Source organism: Camelus dromedarius, chromosome 7, assembly GCF_036321535.1.
Source record: "Camelus dromedarius isolate mCamDro1 chromosome 7, mCamDro1.pat, whole genome shotgun sequence".
In the NCBI taxonomy this organism is placed as follows: Eukaryota; Metazoa; Chordata; class Mammalia; order Artiodactyla; family Camelidae; genus Camelus; species Camelus dromedarius.
The window spans coordinates 82,001,746-82,023,901 of record NC_087442.1 but is presented as its reverse complement, the minus strand read 5'-3'; the positions used below and the strand labels follow the sequence as shown (position 1 = coordinate 82,023,901).

The 22,156-nt window shown below is 45.5% G+C and overlaps 1 protein-coding gene across 2 annotated transcripts in view; it reads left to right on the top strand.

The window, feature by feature from the left end:
* GLI3 (GLI family zinc finger 3) overlaps window positions 1-22,156 on the top strand; it is a 267,554-nt gene that overhangs the window by 185,933 nt on the left and 59,465 nt on the right. For both annotated transcript variants that reach the window (XM_064487723.1, XM_064487724.1), the window contains 5 exons: window positions 2,270-2,416; window positions 7,064-7,265; window positions 19,328-19,541; window positions 20,167-20,280; window positions 21,834-21,974. In XM_064487723.1, coding sequence (XP_064343793.1) covers window positions 2,270-2,416; window positions 7,064-7,265; window positions 19,328-19,541; window positions 20,167-20,280; window positions 21,834-21,974 — 818 coding nt within the window. The remainder of the gene's footprint in view (window positions 1-2,269; window positions 2,417-7,063; window positions 7,266-19,327; window positions 19,542-20,166; window positions 20,281-21,833; window positions 21,975-22,156) is intronic.

Genomic DNA, 22,156 nt, shown 5'->3' with positions numbered 1-22,156 from the left:
CTGTATCAAAGCACAGAGACACGCCACGTGCTCCATCTCACCGAGCAGTGCTCCACTCTGCAGGGTCCACACTCTCCGCGCAGTCGCTTCCCGAGGCTGGTTGTGCACGGTGGGGTGCTGGAAGCTGCATGAGCTTTCTCAGTAGGTATCCACTCGGTCGCCCTTCCGGGAGTAGCTGTGCTCCATCAATAGTGACTGGCTCGTTTTCCCCTCTGATTCAGCGCACTGAAGATACGTGTAAGGCAGCTAGGGAGCAAGTTTTACCACTTGGGGAAGATGCACACTTTAAAAATAAAGCTGTAGAAGAGTCAGATCGGAGTGAGTTCTGCTTTGAATCTGGTTTTTCAGTGGGAAAAATGGAGTCACCTTTGTGGATACTTGGGAGTTCGTGGAAGTGACTAATAAGAACAGGGAGAGAGAGATAGAGAGGTCAGCCAGCAATGGGCTTGGAATTATGCCTGGTTTGTGGAAATTTCCTTGGGCCACTGGAAGGTGGTACCTCCAGTTAAAGCATCTTGTCATCAGCTTTCCATAGTAACTGATGACAAGTATGAATAACATAACATTCTTTGATTGGTTGTTCTGCCTTCCTTTTCCTGCCTCCGATTAATATCCAATCAAAGTCAACGCCCTAATATTTGTCTCTTGCAGTCTATGATTTTTGTACATATTTCTCTATGATGTATAAAAAGTATATGGGCACACACAAAAAAGAATGAAATAATGCCATTTGCAGCAACATGGATGGACCTAGAGATGATCATACTAAGTGAAGTAAGCCACACAAAGAAAGACAAACATCATATGATATCACTTATATGTGAAATCTTAAAAAAAAATGAACAGATGAACTTGTCTACAAAACAAAAATGGACTCACAGACATAGAAGACAAATATATGGTTACCAATGGGGAAAGTAGGGGAGGGATACGTTAGGAGTTTGGGATTAACAGATACACATTACTATATATAAAATAGTTAAACAAATTATACCTACTGTATAGCATAGGGAACTATGTTCAGAATCTTGCAATAACCTATAATGGAAAAAAATCTGAAAAAGGAATATATATATATATGTATGTATAACTGAATCACTTTGCTGTACACCTGAAACTAACACAACACTGTAAATCAACTATACTTCAATTAAAAAAATGTATATGGACATGAATGTAAAGCATACACAGACTTATTGCTAGAATGTCAGTGTTTCTCCATCAAAATGATAAAACTTTTACTGATCGAACACCATGTGCTACGCACTTTCCATGCACCATTGCCTTCGTTGTTCCCCACAACCCCTGGAATCTGTAAGGGGTGGAGCTGGGATTTGCATCCAGATCTTGGTGCACCTAGAGACCACCCTGGAACTGCTCCAGTGTCCTGCAGCTCCCGCGCATAAATTGGCGAACAGCTCCAGTGTCCTGCAGCTCCTGCACACAGATTGGCATGTGGAAACCGATCATTACCCCACTCCTACAGAGCTGCCTCTTGCCAGTAAATGGCTCCAGATTGATAGGTATATGTCTTTTTGACTTTGTAATGAAAAAAAAAAAGAACAAGAAAGAGTTTTAAAATTATGGAACACAGAATTGCAGCTTATCACCCCATCGTGTAGTTATTAAAGCTGGGTTTGTGCTGCCATTTCTACTCATGAGCCCTGAGTCCTCCAGGTTAGTGAGAGCTAACTCCGACACTCCTGTCGGAAAGCTTAGGGAAGTATTTTAAGTATGTCCTGAAGGACCTCATAGTTATCTGAGTGGTCTACTACTGTAACAAATGGGAATATACAGTGCTTTGATATAAGAAACTTTCATCTTGGGTTGCAAACATGGGAATGAGTGTATATATACATGTACATATATACGTTTTAATCATTTTGAATTCGTGGTAATTTCTCGAAACTAACCTCAAAAATATTATAATGTATTTTTAGTTTTTCTATTCACTTTCTTTAGTTTTCTTTTGGGGGGGGTGGTAATTAGGTTTATTTATTTATTTTATTTAATGGAGGGACTGGGGATTGAACCCAAGACCCCCTGCATACCAAGCACACGCTCTACCGCTGAGCTGTACCCTCCCTTCAATTTTGTTTTTGAATAAATGATACGTAGGAGACTTTGGTGAAGACACAGCTTGAGTTAAAGAAGTTTTACTATAAAGAAACATGTGGGCTGCATGGCAAACAGACTTTGGGTTGATTCCAGAAAAGCTTCCTGTTGACTAACTGGTAACCGTACTTTTCTGGTCTCCTCTCCCATCCAGCCCCCCACCCCGGAGTCAGCCCAGCGGAATACTATCATCAGATGGCTCTGTTAGCCGGCCAGCGCAGCCCCTATGCAGACATCATCCCCTCGGCTGCCACCGCCGGCGCAGGGGCCATCCACATGGAGTACCTTCATGCCATGGATAGTAAGTGGCGGGGCTGTTCTCTGTAGTCCTGGGCTGGGTGGGGCGAAGCCAACTCATGAAATGGAGAGGAAGATACAAAGATTAGTTGATTACCTAACTTTTGAAACCAGAGGAAGAGGAGGAACCACCAATATTTGGGGATCTGTTTCCCTTGGTTTTCCAGAAGGATTCAGCCGATTTGGCCATCCTGAGCCTCCCTGCTTAGCTCAGTTCATATCCATGAACTGGAAGATGCAGGTGATTGTAATTTGGCTGGTACACAAAAAACTCTCCGGTGCTGATTATCTTGGTAACGAAATAAGGGAACGTGTTTGATTATATGAATGTACTTTATCCAGTCACTCTTTGGTCTCATAGATTTTAAGCTTGAAAAATTAATTTTTAAAAAAGACCTATACTTAGTTTGACATTTTTTGTTAATTTATTTTTTACTTCTTTTTCCTCATAGGTTTTCTTTACATTAGAAAATTCTGTCTCACTGAGACCTTTTCTATAGGAAAAATAAAAACCACTTCCAAATCAGAAAGGGCTACTTTGAGTACATAGCAGTGGAAGAAAATGGGACCTTTGGATGTGCTTTATGTCACTTTCTTTTGGGTCCCTCAAGGCTTATGACGAGTCCTTCGTGTCACTTCTAGACATACAGATGGAAGCCTATGATGATCATTTCTTAGAACACCCAGGACTTCTTATTTATGCAGATTTTTTAAGTCCACATCCATTTGCCAGGTACCACATCCAAGGTGTATGTAACAAAAGCCACAACCCTTTGAATGCTACAACACTAGGACACGTGCTGGGGTTTTAACTTGTTTGTCCTAGTAACAGTGATTACCTTGTGCTCGTCCATCTACAGTCTGTTTGGATTCTTCTGTGACAGTGGGTGTACCCCGGTCCACTCCCTAGCAGTGGTTGGTCACTGAGTCCTCAGGTTTGTAATAGAGAGAAGGAGATTGGTCCACACAGCCTTAGTTCCCTTCCCGTCACGAACTCACTTAGCCGTGTTGCATAGGAACATACCTTGTGTGGGTTTCCGTTGGGGAGTTCATGACCGCACACAAAGTAAAAGAAACACATTCGGTCTTCTGCAGGGATTCGGTGATTCTGCTTTGTAGAAGAGAGAGCTTCCATTTCAGATTCATCACCACCACATTTCAATTAGGGATTGTTGGGAGAAAAAAAAAGTTGAGGGTTATTATGCAAATCAGTTATTTAAAAATCTGCAAATAAAGAATTAAAGTAAGAGCGAATCCCTGCAAGGTCAGGCTGTATTTCCTTCGCTGTTTGATGGGAATGTGTTTAGTCAGGCAATGGCGGTTTTTATCTAAATAAAGGATGAAGCTACCCCTTTACTTTGTAAAAACTAATTAAAGGAATTTTAATTTGCCAGAGTATATGCTAAATTGATTGTCATTAAGTAGGAATTTAGATGTCCTATCATTCATCACGTAAAAAGAAACCTCCTTTTTCTTTGTCAGAGTTTTTCATTAGACTAAGGGAAACAAAACAATTAACAGAGAGCCAGATCAGAGAGATCTGTGTTGCAGCAATGAGAATGCTCAGGCTTATGGATGAAGGATGGTCAGTGAAGAACTGGACGACGTCTGTCAGCTGTCTTGAAATCCTCACCTGTGGTTTAGCCCTTCCCTTCAACAGAGGGTCCCAAATCACTGCCCAAAAGGCTGCTGGCTTTCTCTTTCCTTGCTTGGTTCTTAGGGGGTTGAGTAGAGCATATTAAAGGGTTGGAACGTGCTCCAAGTTCTATATCCCTGCCCTCTACAATAGCTGAAATCTCATTTAGCTAAACAGAACAGAAGACGAATGTTCTCATGCTTTCAGTTTTTAAAATCATCAGAGACCTTTTCAACAGAGAGTGGAACAATTTTCCATCCCGACGTTGGCTCTGGAAGAGCAACAGCAGAGCCAGACCGAGATGGAGCTGGTCACTCGGCTCCATTGCCACAGATCTTCAGGCTCTCTGCTGGCAGAAACTGCAATAAAAGGGGTCAGATGGGTGCCTGGCTTTTCAGTGTGTCCCCAGTGGGCCTGTCTGGGCTCAGCCAGCTTTGGGGTAGAGTGTTTATGTTGCACATTAGAGTGAACAGGTCTGTTTTATGGCTCTGATTCTCCCTTTTGGAATTCAAGTGGCCTTAAAAGACAGGAGAGCAGGTAATCCCTATGAGGAACAGCCGAGAGATGCCTGACAACTGCACTGCTCACACTGGTAGAAACTGACTCAAAGGGAGGAGGGTGTAGCTTCGTGTGCATGAGTCCTAGGTTCAATCCCCAGTACCTCCGTTAAAAAAATTTTTTTTTAAAGAAAGTGACTTAAATGAGTGCCCATCTTGGAGGGAAAAACAGAGAGGAGCTGAACCAGCCAGGCCCTGAGGAACTTGAAGGTTTCCATGGAAAGGATGGAGCCAGGCCCTGGGCTCTGTCTTTGGATGATGTGAGGTGGATATAGGCCTCTGGTGTTTCATAGCATCAGATGGCCTCCTTATCTCATTGGTGATTTAAAAACTCAGGGAATCAGCTCTCTGGAATGTCCTGTTACTTCTAATTCTGCCAGGGATCACTGAGTCCCACTGAAAAGGGTTATTGTCCGGGATTAAATGGAAGTCGACCGTAATTCTGGTTTGTGCTTGGAATCTTTTGGAAGTGGAATGCATTTCTTGACTGAAAAGCTTTTATGATGAAGTAAAAGTGAGACATTTTTGTGTAAGGCAGACCCTACAATAACAGGAAGGTGTTGATTTGAACAGTACAAGATGTGGGATTGCTATTTTTGTACTAACGTGCCCTAAATCGGGGGGTAATGAGTCTATTCTAAATGAAGAAATTCCGTTTTCAATGTGCTTGAAAGATTTGAGTAGGTCTCCCATTTGTCATTCACGTTGGTTTTCCAGTTTTCTACATGGATGGTACTAAGTTAGTAAGTTCCAGTTTGTGATTTACTTTTTTACTAACTATAAAATATACATATTTATTTCTATAATATTATCTATAGGGTCTTTCCTGTCCACCTATTGTGTTTCATTAAATGATCTCAAAGCATGTTGGATTGATAGCTTTTGCCAAGGTCCGTCTCTGATGAAGAAAATATTTCCAGTAGAGACCAAGTGCCTAGGTCATTTTTCTTGCCTCCTCCTCCAGTTTTCTGGGTTCCACAAAATTGTCATGTCCCTGTGGGCAGGTATACCAGTCCTTTGAAATACAGACTCTCCATTATTTCTTAAAGGTAATCATATTCGATTTGCCTCTTCCCTAGTGGAATTATGCTCTCATTCTGTCATTAAACTTCAGTTGAATGACTATAATGTAAATGTGACCTTAGAAAAGGCAGGAGTTGGCCTTTGGGTACTTACACCCTCAAATTCAAATCTCTGGCATCTACCAAATTGAAGGCAAACGGCCATCCACTGTATTAAGTTGGCAAGTGTTTTTTTTTTTTTTAATTAATTAATTTTATTTATTTAACTTTGGGTGGGGAGATAATTAGGTTTATTTATTTATTTATTTTCGGAGGAGGTACTGGGAATTGAACTCAGGACCTCCTGCATGCTAAGCAGGCACTCTACCACTTGAGCTACACCCTCCCCCTGTAAGTTGGCAGATGTTAAAGTGTGATAGTTAGTACCCTTCAGAATAGAACTTCATTGGTGGAATCTTCCTGGAGTCTAAAAACTCTTAAGTGCAGAAAGTTTATTAATTAATTGATTGATCTAATAAGTCCAGAGAATTAATTCCGACTCATCCAGTCTCATGACAATGCTGGCAGGGGTTTTCCTCCCCCATCTTAGGAAATGTGTCAACAAACCACATCTCAAGATTGTAAATGTTTCTTGGAACTGATTCTGTCAGATTATGGAGAATTTAGAACAGGGATCCCCCATCTCGGCACTACTGGGTCCAGATGTTTCTTCACAGTGGAGGGCTGCCCTGCACATCCCAGGGTGTACCACAGCTTCCCTGGCCTCTACCCATGAGATGTGAGTAGCACCCCATGTGTTGTGATAACCAAAATGTCTCCAGATGTTGTCACATGTCCCCTGGGGGCAAATCCCCCCCCCATCGAGAACCATTAATTTAGGATAATGTATTTATCAGTTTTTTCAATAAAGCTGTAAGCATACCGAGGATCAGATAACTACAGAAATCAAGGGGAAATGAGAGCATAACTAAGCTGCGTTTTTTATCTTAGGATACTTTAATTCAGTTTTCCCTTTGGCTCATTGCCTTAGAACGGTGCACGTTGGGGCAGGGAGGGTGGTGTGCGGCGTTAACTGTGGGAACCACTGTCTTTGTCGCTTGTGGTGAATTAATGATGAGAATATCCAAGCAGCCGTCAGATTCATAAATCACTGGAAATGAGAGGGATAACACATAAAAGTCTTTCCCTTTTGTTTAGCAATTTATCATTTTGCCTGCACATTAATAAACAGAGCTCCCCCGAGGTAAGCCCCTGGAAGATAAATATTTCTCCCTAATTTCCTCAATTGTAGCCAGTAGATCACGAGTGGGAGGCGAGGTCCTTGTCACCACAAGTGGCCAGCTTATCCTTCACTTCTTCCACGCTGGTAGTCGTAACAGATAACAGGTACCCAGTACCGCCGCTGGTAATCGGGTTCTGTTTTGTTTCTATAACAGGCACCAGGTTCCCCAGCCCCAGGCTGTCAGCCAGGCCGAGCCGGAAACGTACACTGTCCATATCACCGCTGTCCGATCATAGCTTTGACCTTCAGACCATGATCAGGACATCTCCCAACTCCTTGGTCACGATTCTCAATAATTCCCGCAGCAGCTCTTCAGCGAGTGGCTCCTATGGTCACTTATCTGCAAGTGCAATCAGGTATGTGTTTTCCCGAATCCATTATATGTGTCTTTAATGAAACGTCAGCATTTGTCTGCGCCTGTGTTTGCCACCCTGACTACCTAAGAGGGAGGATACATCAGGACACCGGGCCTGACCTGGAACGCAGGTCAGGTGTCACCGGGATGGGTCCAAAGCTGATTATAATTATTTTGCAGACATCAGTTGGTGGTCCGTAGAGAGAAGTGTCGTTGCTCAGGAATGATGAAATCCACTTCTTAGAGACAGTGAGTGTAGCAACCTTTTTCTCCTCTTACTGGTTAGAGAAAGCTCTAGAGTTTTCCTCTAGAGAAGAAAAACCAACTTCATACCTGGTCACACGACACTTGCAAGGACAGAGGCCAAAATCAAAAGACCGGGCGTGTGTCCTGTCTCACAGGAGCAAGGTGCACTGGGAGGAAGAAAGAAAAGGAAACAGCAGGGGTTCTCATCTAAAGGAGTTGGTGGGTCTTCCATGATGGATATATGTATTCAGGAAACCCTAACATTCCAGAAAAAAAAAAAAAAGTGTTTGCAATGGTCACATACCATATTTACTAGAAACGATGAGTACCGTTATTTTTTCAGCAGTGTTTCCATTACAGTTTTGATTCGTTGCTTGTTCGGTGATCAGCAGTGCTCCTTGGCAGGCAAGTTAATGTTTAAATATTATAAATCCCCATTTTGAGATGATGTCATTTTCTGCTGCGTCTGTTCTTTTAATATGGTCAAGAAGGTGTGGAAACACGGAGCAGAGCAAATAACTCTGCTTCCCCGGTAGCAGTCGGTGCCTACAGAGGGGCCCTGGGTTGGTTCCAGGATGAGCCGCTGCAGCCCTGAAGGTGGGTTCGGGCATCCGTCATGACTGTAGTCACATTCCAGCTTTGCCACCAGTGGTGCCAACCTCACTTGCCGGTCGGCTCTGAAATTCAGTCTTAACGTTTGTAAACTACAGACGAGACACCCACTGTGGAGGAAAGGGTGTCTTTTGTTAAAGCTGGTGTGCGTCGGCAGCTCCAGGTTGGAGACCCCTACCTGTGGACACAGCCTCAGGAGAACTTCCCCTTATGGTCCGACCAGAAGATGGGCTATGGGCGCCTGGCCCCGCTGCCCCAGTGATCACCCCGGCCTGGCTCTGCGGAAGTGTGCCCGTCTCCAAACCACGGCCTGGCTGTTCTGCACTCCTGGCAAATACTCCTGGAGTTATAGATTGCCATTGACCTAGCTCAGTTTGCTGAAATCATGTGATTATTTATCACATGATTATTCTGTGGGTTGACCAGAAGTCAGAGCATCAGAGTGGTAGAAATGAGGCACACAGTGAAATTCACATGAATGATATTCACATGGACACACTTCATGAGCATTCACGTCTCTTACTTCTCCTTCGTTTTTCTTCCTCCTCACTTTCTGTGCGCCTATCTTGACTTTTTACAGCCTCTAAAGGGCTTAGATAGAAGGAAAAGGACTTAGAAGAAAATGGTGCCCAGATGGTCACAGTGGTCTGTCTTTAGTCTTACTCCAGCATCTTTGCTGGTTTCTTGGTCTCCTCCCCTTTCCCAGGTAATCTAGTACCTCCCAGGTAATCCTTGAGAGACTGCCAGTACCCTGACTTGTAGCCATCATTGTCCCCTGCCTCCAAGGAGCTACGACAGACCTGGTTATTCTCATTCAAGCTGGAAGCAGAGATTCTTCAGACCACTCAGGTCCTGGGAGACCCATTTGCAATCACGTGACCAGGGCCATCGCGCACTCAGGTCTCCCTTGACTTCGGCTCCCCACCAGCCCATCCTCTCTTTTGCAGCCTGACCGCTCGCTCATTCTTCAACACCCATCCACTGTGTGTTAGGATAAGACCTGGCGTTTGGTGCGTATGAAGTAATACAGATAACCCAAGATGAGATCCGCTTGCCAGAATAACACAATGATTAGAATAATTAGGATGGGCACCACCTGCCAGTCCTTTAGCTGGAGAAACGTCAGTACCTGCCCTGTTCCAAGTTTCACTTTGTAAAATGTAAAGACAGGCGTGAGGAATCATCAGTAAGGGGTGGGACCAGTGGATGACGGGAAAGGAAGAAGCATGAAGAAATCTTCAAAGGGCAGCTGACTGTCCCAGAAGGAAAGATACAAGAGTGAATGTAGAGTTGCGACGCATCTCACCTCTGCTTTGTACCAAGGGACACAGTAGACGTGAGTGTGCCCACCATTCCCGTCTCACAGCAATTTTGGAAAACATCGTGTTATTCTTGTTTGATCCATCAGCACAGTCTTTACAAGAGGAAGCCGGCGAAGGTCACGTGCCTGGTGGGCATCTGTGCCAGCACTCCAATCCCTCACTTTTTGATTTGCCCCGAACACATTTGACTATCAAACTTGCGTGTTCTCGAATCCTCATCTGCTTCTAGTGTTAGCAGTGCAGATCGTAATGGTGTCACTTCAGTTTCCAAAGATGTCTTTCAGTGTGTAAAGGCACTCATTCAGTTTCCTAAAAAAAATACTGTAGCCATCTCCTTCGCGTATGTGTCCCAGCTCAAATGCTGTTCGCCAGGAGGCTGATACTGGCGTCTACCACTATTTGAAATCCCCGTATTTACCTGCTCATCCTGGTAGTTTGCTAAATGTTTCCCTCCACTAGACCACAAATGCCAGAAGGTTGAGGGCTGTGTTCACCACCACACTCCCCACCCCGCGACATCTCTGCCCTGTCACCTTGTCACAACCCAACAAATATTTCTTGAGTGAATAATTGAAGGAGCTCTTTATTGAGCAATCAGAATTCTAATCACCCTCTTTATTAAAGGAAGTTTCTATGTGGTGGGTGAATAATTCTGGTTTTCAGAAAGTTACATTCTCTGTGGAGAGAATATCATATGTCCATAGGTTGATAGATATACAGAGACACAGAGGGATGGATACAGAATAAACAGAGAAAAAAGCAATTATCTATCTTAAGTTTGTATATGGTTCTTATGTTTATATATTTACTTAAGAATTCAGACTGCTATAAAAATACCATATAAATCACATCTTTATTCACAAAAGCTCGTGGCCATATCAAAACATAACATTTGATTTTTGCCTACCTTATTAAAACTTATTGTCCAAAGGTACATCACAAGACTTTTTTAATATCATAACTAAAATGATCATTCAGAAAATAACTCCATGCCCTTGGGAAGGATGTTGTGAAATGTTTACCTGTCTCGGAATGCTTTAACTTCTCCATCACTCCCGCCTAAGACTAGGTGATCTACATTTACCAAGTACAGCCTGTCACCCCCACTGTCTGCGGCCCAGGCTAGTCTCATAAATAGCCAGTTAATGGCACTGTGTTAGGGCTAGTCTGACCTCTGCTAATGCCTTCCCCTAGAATCTGCGCTCCCATTGGAAGACGAGGTGTTTCAGATAACCCTCATCCTCTGGTAATCGTCCAGCAGACATAATGGAATGAAGAAACGAGTCATCCACTCCGTCCTACCCGACCAGTTACATCTTTCTCACATTGGGTTTAATGGCTAAAATGGAGATAGTTTCATAGCCTTGTAGTTTCAGGTCTGGCCTGGCCAGGACAGACGTCTCAAGAAGATGAGAGTTGAGTGCCAAGAGGGGCAGGGCCACATGTCAGTGTGTGTTTTCTGGTGCCAGAACAGACCAGCTCTGCCCAGTGACCAGACAGCAGGGGTCTTCTCCTCTGGGTGCCATCAGCCGTCCCCGCCAGCCCCCAGAGTAAGGATGCTTCCGGCAGGTCCAGTGCCATTTCCTGAGGCAGAGTTGAGACCTTGGCCCTGTGCTGTGGCCTGCTGGAAGGAAACATTTGTGTCAGAGAAACAACGCCAAGTGACTTGGGCGGGAAACAGGGAAGAGTGAATGAGCACCGAGCCAAAGGACCAGTGCCCTTAAACTCTCTGATTGCATCTTCTACAAATGACGAGACAGCCTTCGCCCCCAGCGGCAGTGGAAGTAATTAATACTAACTCAGAAAGAGACTTTTCATTTACTCCCCGATGTGGCCACTGGCTTTGTGTAGTACCTCATTTAATCCATCGCTCATGCATCCCCTAAATATTGTATTGCGTGTTCAGCTACGTGCTGGTCACTGCTGGGCATGGGGGCTGCAAAGATGAATGAGACACGTGACCCCTGTCCTCACGGAACTCATGGAAGGGAAGGGCCTCCCATCAGAGAGGAATGGGTCGGTGGAACAGGCCAGGCCCCGGACTGGGAAGAGTTCAGGTGTGGAGAGACTCTCAGAAGCCCACGACCCCTGGGTTGGAGGTCGGCAGGGCCAGGCTGTGCACAGCCGTGGCCCACTGATCCGAGAACCGCAGGAAGCCTTCGAGGCTCCAGGGAGGCTGCCCTGTTTTAGGGACCGGAGAACTGGTGCTCAAGGACATCAGTGGGCTGAGTCACAGGCATTCAGCCACTTACCAAACCTGCTGGTCTCTCTGGGAACCTACTCTTCTGTTCCCCTTACTTCCTGCTCTCCTAGAAATCCTCCAGTGGGAGGCGTGCCTGCAAGGATGGGCAGGAAATGCTATTCATCACAGGGAAACGATCAGTTCTAGGGATGACCCCTTGTAAACACTCGATTGTGCTTTTCCTAACCACGTCTGCGTGGCTGACCAGGTGCAGGGTTTGGGTGCTTCCAGCCAGATCTCCTCGGAGACTGCATCACTGCTGCTCATGTCCTTGGAGGTTTTGTCTGTTTGGCTGTTTAATGGCAACTCAGCTTTTAAAGCCTTTTAGGACACTCGCATCCTAGAAAGCCTAATGTATTTTTTTTTCTTTTTTTGAGGGGAGGGGTGGTAATTCGCTTTTTAAATATTCATTCGTTCATTCATTTAAATAGAAGTACTGGGAATTGAACCCAGGGCCTCCTGCATGCTAAGCACACACTCTACCACTGAGCTACACCCTCCATCTCCCAAGCCTGATGTGTTTTTGTCCAAAGCATTATTCCAAGAGTGCATACACCTCAGTGTAAACATTGGGGGTGAAACTTACTCATTTTGTGAGTGTGTAGGTCTTTATTTATGTGCTCATTACTTCTTCTGGGGCTGCTGGGCTTTCCAGTTATCTTGCCCTGGGAGCTTTTATGGATGGACATGGGAGCTATTTTTTTTTCCTTTCAAATAGAAGCATATGCATGTGTGCGTGTCCCTGTACTTACACATACACCAGTGATAACAGCTGTTGGCCTGTTTTCTGCAAAACCGGAAAGAATTGTTCCCCCTTTGAGCGGCAGCTGCCGTGCAGTGAATTCCACAGCTGCAACCCGAAGGTGGATGACCTCGTTAGTACGGCGGCCACAAAGTAACCACAGAGTTGGTTTTGATTAGATGCCTCCTTGAAGCCAGTCTGTCCAATAGTGGGGCCCTCAGATTCCGGCATGTGGGCTGTTGCCTGACTTTACCTCCAGTGCTGGTTTTGTGAGTGGGAGTCAGGGGGGACGGGATATCGAAAAGGAAGCAGCATCACTGGATCCTTCAGCATGTAGAAAACTGGGTTAATTGCAGCGTGAAATGTCGTAATCCCAATGCCCGACCCGAAGAAATACACTATAAAAGCATCACATGAGTGTCTTTTAAGGATGGCCTAAAAAATTCACCTCCGAACAAAATTTTACCAACCAAGGCAGCTGAAAAAAATGTGTTTTGGGGACATTAGTGTCGATTTTACATTTAAAACATTTTCCAAGATCTACAGTTGCCATGTATTCTTCCCTCTTCTTCCCTTTGGGTGAGAGACGGTGCCTTTGCTCTTGGGTCTTGACCACCCACGTCAGGGCTCTACCGTGGTTTCGCTTCCTCAGTGATCTCAGGCCTGCCCAGCTCTCTGCTGGGTCTGCCAGGTCAGGGAGGGATTCTGGAGATAAACCTAGGAACCGATGAGCCTTTCCACTGAAGCAAATGTAAATAAAATGTGTAGAGTATTAATTACTCAGTTCTCCACACCTCCCTCCCCCTTACCCACATATACTCTGTCTTAACACATAGGAACCCTGGCCCTGAGACTCAGTGGAAGGAGATGTTCCATGCAACTCTAAGGAAAAACTATTATTTTTTAGCAAACAGGTAAAGCCATGTGGATTGACGTCATTAAACAATGAAACAGAAACTTTTATCTCTAAATACATATGGCTGGGTGATCCAGCCTCATGCCTTCTTTCTCATAATTCCTCATTTTCTTTTTTAATTTGCTTTTACTTGGAGACAGATCTCTTAAATTTTGTAATCAGCTCCATTTACCCTCCCAACATAAAGAACTTTGGGAGTTCGAGATGTGCAGATACTAACCACTATATATAAAATAGGTAAACCACAAGTTCATACTGTATAGCACAGGGAACTATATTCAATATCTTGTAGTAACCTATAATTAAAAAAAAGAATATGAAAAGGAAAATATATATGTATATGTGTGACTGAAACATGCTGTACACCAGAAACTGGCACCATACTTCAATTTAAAAAAAATCTACTGGATTATAAAAAAAAAAGTAAATTAAAACAAAGAACTATGGCAGGCCATATGATGCCACTTCACTTGTAATATTTTATGCATCATACCATTATTAACTTACCAGCTAATCCCCTATTCTCTTATCCCACTATATACAGAATTCCTGAAGTGTCTTCAAAATACATTATGGGTTTGTCTCACACGCTATTTTAATGGGTTTTTATCCATTTGACTTGAATACAAATGATTCTGAAATAATGTTTGTCGGTGAACGTCAAATGTGATTATGGATTTCAAAGTTATAAGCATTGGTTATCATTCATGTGTAACTTTCTAGTTATAAATAATTATTTTACTCTTTGGATGTATAAAAGGGATACGTAGAAAGTTCTCAGCTGAGACTTGCTGGAGTGTGTGGATTTTATGACATTTATTTTAGTTGCTTAACATCCTTTCTTTCACTTACACCCCAGATCTTAACCAGGTTGGCCAGAGTTGTTGAGATTCCAGGACAGGAGAGTTCCAGATAAGTGAGGTGCTACTGTGCTGTTTACTGTAATACAAAGAAATGAGGCTCAGTTTGCAAAATTTGCCCACACTTTGCAGAAAAATGTTGACAAAACTTCACCTCTGCTTTGTCATAGAGAATAAATATGCCAACACTTTCTTAGAGGTCCAGACTTCCAGAGTTTTTGTTTTAAATTTCTGGAAAAATAGAAGAAATGGTTCCCACGCAGACAACCACCTGCTAATCACTTTGAACTCAGCTCAGAGTTCAAAGCGTAAAGGGGAGACTGACCCTGATTAGTTACCCTCATTCAGATGACCACAGGCTGCTGTCCCTGAGTCACTGCACACAGTAGAGTGAGTGCCCCTTTCAGGTATTTTATAAAACAAAATCCTCAGTAACCATAAATCGATTTTGATGGATAGAAATTATATTCGGTGGACTAGGACATCACATACACTACAGTCGGGGATCTCAAATCCATGTTTTTCTCGTTTTCTGCTCTTTGGGAAAAGAAAGGGCAAATTAATATTTAAATTAATTTATTCTGGTTTTGTAGTCATTGTCCTAGAAGAGTGTGTCTCTCTAGAATCCCCTCTAAATATTGCTGCAAACCATATCTGGGGTGGGACATTTGGAATGCACATTCAGATATTAACAGTGCCACAGGCAGGGAGGGTGTAGCTCAGTGGTTAAGAGTGTGTGCTTAGCATGCACGAGGTCCTGGGTTCAATCCCCAGTACTTCCACTAAGTAAAAAAAAAAAAATTAGATAAATAAATAAATTGCCTAATTACCTGCCCCATAACCTCCCCCCCTCCAAAAAAAAAAAAGGCTTAAAAATGAAAAACAAAACAGCTCCACTGAATCCCAGGACTGTGTTCCTCAGCCTTTACGATGACGCTTCTTCTTTTCCTCCGTGGCACTCACTTTTGGATGATTCTCTCAGGAGGCTTGTGACCGCGTTAGCGCGTTCCTTGGGACGATCTGGGCCATCTGACACTTCCTACTAATGTTATTGACTAAATGTCCATTACTAGTTACATCACTTTCTTATACATGTTTGTGTTTTTTTAAAAAAATTATCCCATCTTTCATGTAGTCATCTATAAAAGACGTGAACGCTGTATAATTTTTCTTTTTAATTATACTTTTTGAGTGAAGAGGATTCAAAACTCAGAACGTAAACCTAACTGCTCTTCAGCTGGTCCCTAAAAAAGAACAGAGTGAGCAGAAGTGGAAAGGCTTTGAGGTAATAAAGCTCACGTGGACCAGATTTTAGACTAGGTCGTGTCCTTCGTTAGAGGAGACAGAAGAGATTTAGAACAATTTTCAATATGCTTTATATTTCTAGCAAATTATGGAAAGGATACATGGGCTGTATAGGGATTTTTTGTTTTCAGGGCTTCTGAAAGTAGAATTTGTTCTTTTAAAAACAATTCCAACGGCTGTCATCAGCAGTCTGTCCTCAGTTGCTGAAGTTCTCTAGAAAGACAGAGTTCTCAGCATTGGCTTTGTTTATACCGTTTTAGAAACCCGTTGTCAGGTTGCAGTTTACAGAGGAAAGCATGCTTCTCTCTGAAGTGACTCTCCTGAGTGTGGTAGGCAGAATAATGGTCCCCAAACATGTCCACGGCTCGCTCCCAGGAACCTGTGAGCGTATTACCTTACATGGAGCTGCATGACTGTGATCCAGTTAGGGATTCTGAGATGAGGAGATTGTCCTGGATCATCCGGGTGGTCCTAGTATAATCACGAGGGCCCTGGTCAGGGAGAGACGGGGGTGTCAGAGTTAGAGGGAGTCGGGGGTGGGGGGAAGGTCTGAATGATGTGGAGCCATGAGCCTCTAGAAGCCGAAAGGGGCAAGGCACCCGGGGACTCCAGAGGAACGCAGGCTTGCCCACCCATCTGGGAATTCCGACCTCCGGGGCCAGAAGACAGCAAGTTTGTGGCGATGTGTCGCAGCGGCCACAGAGAACTAGTACCCTGAGGACGTGGTTCCGTCACTCACTGACTCCTCTTGGGTGGCTGCCCTGTGCCAGACGGTGTTCTGGGCACCAGGGGTCAGCGGGGAACAAGACCAAGGCCCAGCTCCCCCAGACCCTACATCCCAGATGGAGGGAGAGATTGTGATTTCCGAGAGCACCCAGTTGGTCCCGCAGTGAGAATGCAACTGTCAAACCCAGAACCTGATGGGAAGAGGGGCTGCAGATGATGGGGGCTTCGGGCTCTCTGTCTGGGGAGGTGACATTTAAGCTGGGATCTGAGTGTCGAAAAGGAAGCAGCCATGCTGGGCTCTGGAAGGACACAGCAAGCACCAGCATCCAGAGCTGAGGGTGACGGCTCACCATCCTGGGGTCGGAGAGCAGGAGGCGGCCCGATCCCTGGATCCCCCACCGTGGGAAGTCCTCAGACAGGGGTTCTCTGCCTGGACCTGGGAGGACGGCGGTCTCTCCGGTTCCACTTGGCATCACGCGCGGTACCCAGTCATCGCCCATCCTCTGCTTCTTCCTTACACAACTTCCTGGACAGCTCAGCAGGCTGTTCTGAAAGCAGGAGGAGCCTGGGCTCTGGAATTCACTCACCCATGCTGTGACAGAGCCCAGAGCATCTCCTTCTGTCATCAGATTCTAAACAGGCTGTGTAATCCAGAGCAAGCAGCCTTCCAGGGGCCAACAGCAGCGCCTGCCCTTGAGGGTTGATCCGAGGCCTCTGCCTGTGTCCACCCGTGTCCCCCAGCGCCCAGCTCTTTACATACAGAGGAGAGAGCACTTCCATGGTGGCTCCTCACACACCAGCAGGGGCTGCTGGAAATCACTCGTCCATTCTGTGTATTCTCATATCCCTTGGAATCTGACAGTTGACCTGGATTCTAGAAAATGTTTATTCCTGCCCTCTGGTTTGACCAGCTGAAAACAGCCCAGAAAGAGGACACTACCCACATGGGTCAAAATCTGCGTCTGCCGAGGTCAGAGACATTGCACCTGGACACAGGGCTGTGGGAGAGGCGGTGCTGGGCCTCCCTTTTGTCTTCTCTTCCACATCTTTTTAAAAGAAAATATAGACCAACCCCGTCTAGCTATTAACATTTATTTGTAAATTGCTTACATATACAACTCAGGGCATTTTCTTGTTGCAAAATGTTTCTCTAACAGTCTTGACTATTACTTAGATCCTTTTGAGCCCCCAGATATTGGGCCGCCCAGAATTAGAGGTGTCAATGACCCAAGAGGCCCCCTTCCCGAAGCTACCTGGTCGTTCGAGCTCATGAAACTCAGGAAAGGTGCGTGGTGGTCTGTGCAAAGTCTATGTCACCTTGTAAATATGTGTGGAGCGAGGCCCTTTAGTTTTCCTTTGTTTTTTAATGAATACAATAAGGTAGTTTACACTTACTAATACCCATTCACCAGAAGGAAGGGGGGGTGGTTAAATCATTGTGTTTTTTGATGAATGGCTTGTACACCGAAAAATAAATTGGACAAACTGGCATAGCTCAGTGAACATGAAATCAGCTATTAGAAGAAAGCTTGTGAACAAATTCTGAGGGAGATATGCATCTTTTGATTAATGCCCTATCAATCATCCACGCGGCTACCTCCGCTAAGTCAGGCTGTAATCATTCATGGTTGCTTTCGGAAGCACTGGCAAAAACTATAGTGCAGCAGAAACAGAGTATTATTACTGATTTCTCCCTAACTTCCTGGGAACAATGACTGTTTTCAGCAGGTTTCTGCTCTCCTTTATTAAAGAAACACAATGCAGAGTGAAAGGAGATTTCCTCCAAGCTGGGGGAAATTCTCCCCAGGTATTCTTGGTGATATTCAGTCTTAAATGGGCAAGCGATTGTAATACAGGGTTCTCTGCAGGAATAATAGTAATATAATCCCATTGAAACCTCTTTTTGTGGATTGTAGTCAAACGGACAAAATGTGGAGTCGTGTTAATGAACAGAGTATATCTTCAGAATTATTACTTAAAGTTGTTGAAACGGTTCGAATTTTTGTTATTGTAATTATTATATTTTCAGTTAATATGCTTAACAGCAACAGTAATTAACCCAGCAGATTGGAAAATCTGCGTGAATTCTACCTTTGGCATTACAGAAAAACCCTGATTCTTTCTGAGTCTTAACACAGTAGGACAGAGGAAATATATATGTCTGTGTATTTTTTTTCCCCATTGATTCTTTTTTTAAGGAAGAAATTTTCATGAATGCAATTATAGTTTTTCATGCATTTTTAAGCCATTGGCAAATTCCTCAAGAGCCCTTCATTCTTTTAAGAGAATTTGATTCTTAAACTGCTGGAGCAGAGGATGCTCTGGCACTGCCTGCCAGTCCAGAAGTCTTTAGGTAGTGGGGTGGCTTCCTCCGAACTTACTACAGGGAATACCGTGGCGTAATGAAGTGGTGACAGGCATTAGCATGTATAATGGGTGTTAATAGACATTTAATGCTGTTTAGCTGGAAGAGGGAGTTGCGCTCTCCCATTGGAATATTCCTCCATCGAAACCCATTGATCACCAATTTCAGCTGGGAGAGGTTAATCCATCAGCTCCTGTAACCAGACGGCACTGATGGAAATTCTTTAGGTGGCATTCTCGATGAACCAAGCTTTCCATCTCTACAAACAAATGAGTGATATGACAAGCACGGTGTTCAAAACACATTTAACCAATTGATTTTCTTTCCTCTTGTAATAAGATCTGGAGACATATGAAAGCGGGCGGCCTAAGCCGAGATGAAAGGAACCGCTCCGTGCACAGGGATGTCTGGGAGGGAGAGCGGATGAAAGTCCTATAAAGCATGGAGTCACCCGTCCTTTTTTTATATAAAGTTTGTTATTGCAATAAATAGCTCTTATTGAGCCGATGCCTTTTGTTTCCGTTCCACTGAATCTTATTTCGGGTCCCTGTGGACGCCCACGCGTGTCCGGTCTGAGAAGTCATCTTTCCCTGGGGAGTTTCAAGATGCTGGTCAGTGATTGTTGAGCACAGTCCTGATGCGATTCGGGGAAGTAGCACTGGGTACCGAAGGGCTAGCCTCCGTGTGCCCCGTAAATGACGGTCTGCCCTTCATTTCTCACCCGCAGCCCCGCCCTGAGCTTCACCTACCCTTCTGCGCCCGTCTCGCTCCACATGCATCAACAGATCTTAAGCCGACAGCAGAGCCTGGGCTCGGCCTTTGGACACAGCCCTCCACTCATCCACCCTGCCCCAACTTTTCCGACCCAGAGGCCTATTCCCGGGATCCCTACGGTTCTGAACCCAGTCCAGGTCAGCTCCGGCCCTTCCGAGTCCTCACAGGTGAGAGCCAGCCCGATGAGGGCCTGGTCCGTGTTAGTAATCGGGGAGGACAGCCATGTTGCCACACCAGCCACAAGTAGGCACGGACTGCGGCATTTTCGCAGCATCTGTACCGCAGCCTGCCTTCCCCACCCAGGGCTGTCGTCTTCATTTCTGATGACTGTGCCCTCCTGTGTCTGGGCTCCTCGTGAAGCAAGAGCTTCTTCTACGAGAGTCATTTTACCCTTGGTGGCAAAGCGGGCTGCCAGACCAGGCTTCCCCCGACCCTGCGCTGTCTAGACCCCATTTGGTAGAAGCATGTGGTGCGAAATGTGTTGCTGTCACTCGGTCCCTGTCTGCTGGTCCACTGGGGCTTGTCAAAGCCAGGTCCCAGCTCTACTCCTCTAGCTTTGAAAAGCCACAGGGAGCTGGTACTCATGAGTCAAAACCAAGGATCTGCCTCGTGCGGGTCTCTTCTGGCTTTGAACCCATTTTCTGAACACTGCTCCCTTGGAATAGTAGCCTTATCAGTCATCGCTCTGGGGCCAAATCAGCCTGTTGGTCCCAAGTTACGTGTCTTAGCCATGGTCCTGCTCATGGATCAAAACCTAACTTTTGTCTCTGTCCCGGCCGATGTGACCCGCAGAACAAGCCCACGAGTGAGTCTGCGGTGAGCAGCACCGGCGACCTGGTGCACAGCAAGCGCTCCAAGATCAAACCGGACGAAGACCTCCCCAGCCCGGGGCCGCGGGGCCAGCAGGTGAGGCTCCGGGCCTCGGCGGCAGCCTCCCCTCCCTCCAGCCGCGGTGTCTTTCGCAGCATTTGCTTGTCTCTTTTCTCGGGACTTGGCCATACTCAGGCGTCGGACGGAGGGCAGGGGCTGGAGTCTGATTCCGTTTTGTTTCTCCAGCTCAGAAGCAAACACATGAAAATGCAGGCAGCCGTGCAGGGGTTATAAACCGTAGTTCATGGAGTCCGTGGCTGCATGCATTTGCCGCTGACCACGGATGTGACCAGGCTTCAGTCCTTGGCCCTGATCTTGGCCCTGCGTGACGAGCTCCTGGCTGTCAGCCTGAGCTGGACAGACCAGGGCTGCTTTTCACCATACTGGTCATGTTCTTATTCGTTCTTACTGGGCCACTTCCCACTGGCCAGGAGAGATCTGGGCACAAGGAACCTAACCTAAGACTACTTGCATTCTGGTTCTTTACCCAGAGTCTTGAAAGGATGAGTTTAAAAATTCCAGTCCAGTCTCTGCTCTTCACCACTTAGATCCTCAGCCTCAGTTTAAAACTGTGTAAATTATGCCTGTAATACGATCTTCTGGATTCCCTGTGCCTGATACGGAGCTCAGTGGAATATTAATTCACAGAGACGGGTTGGACAAGAGTCTGGAGTTCCACAAAATCTGGACCTTGCAACGGCCAGGCTGCTTCAGTCCAAACCTCAGACTGCTTGAGCCCACATGTCGTTTTCGGGGGCACTCGGAGGATGGAGTGAATGGATGCCTTGGGTTCTGAAATCCATCCTTCCTCTTGCGTTTTGCTGGCTGCACCTAAACAAGTGTATACGGCTTTTGCCATCCAGCCCCAGATCAGATCCCAAATGTATACACCTAATGATCTGTCAGAATTCTGAAAATTCTTTGTATTTGCATTTCTGCAAAGGTGCAAAAATATTATACTGCCAAGCTCTAGATGCTGTGGTCTTAGGCAGGGAGTGTGTCCTCGGAGACCAGAAGTTGAACCAAAGGGACATTATCTTCATAAAAATCCCCAAAGTGCCTCTCACAGCCGCCCATGGCTGGGAGAACAGAGTTAGAATTTGCAGTAAACCAGATCCCCGGATTCCAAAATAAGAGAATTAACAGATTATTGAAAAGAATCTAACTGGAAGAGAAAGACTGGTCTTTGGGGTAAAGGCTACCTGACCTAGTTGAATTGCTTTTCTTAAGGGATGGCATCTGAGGCTTTTTTCCCCTTTGTATTCAGGGCAGCAGGGTCTGGCCTCAACTTCTTATCATCATTCTGGGTGGGACTGTTGTCTTTAATCACAAGTTAACAACCTCTGAAGGTGCACTGGGTACATCTGAAAAAGAAAAAAGCAATGCACACAAGTGATTCCATATGCTGAACTTTAATTCACAAAACCCAGTTGAGCAACTTGGGCTGTATTTCATTTTCCCCGAAAAACGGCATCGGGAAGGAAGACAAGCCTAAATCACATTTTCCCTGTCGCTTCTCGTCCGTCCTTCCATTGTGTCTGACCTCATCCCTCTGTCCTCTTCCCTTCCCCCCACCCCCTGCCTTTCAGGAACAGCCAGAAGGGACGACTCTGGTGAAGGAGGAAGGGGACAAAGATGAAAGCAAGCAGGAGCCTGAAGTCATCTACGAGACGAACTGCCACTGGGAAGGTTGCTCGCGGGAGTTCGACACCCAGGAGCAGCTGGTGCACGTGAGTGAAGGGGGCTGGGGACCCGGGCTTCACAGCTCTGTGGCCTTTCCCGCGGGGTCAGCTCCCCTGACCCCGCGCCGAGTCAAGTTTCTTAGCGAGCCGCCTTGCAAACTGGAGAGGGCTTTATGACTTTCTGAGAAAAAAGAAAACTCTGAGCCACAGTGCTTGACCTGTTCAGTCAG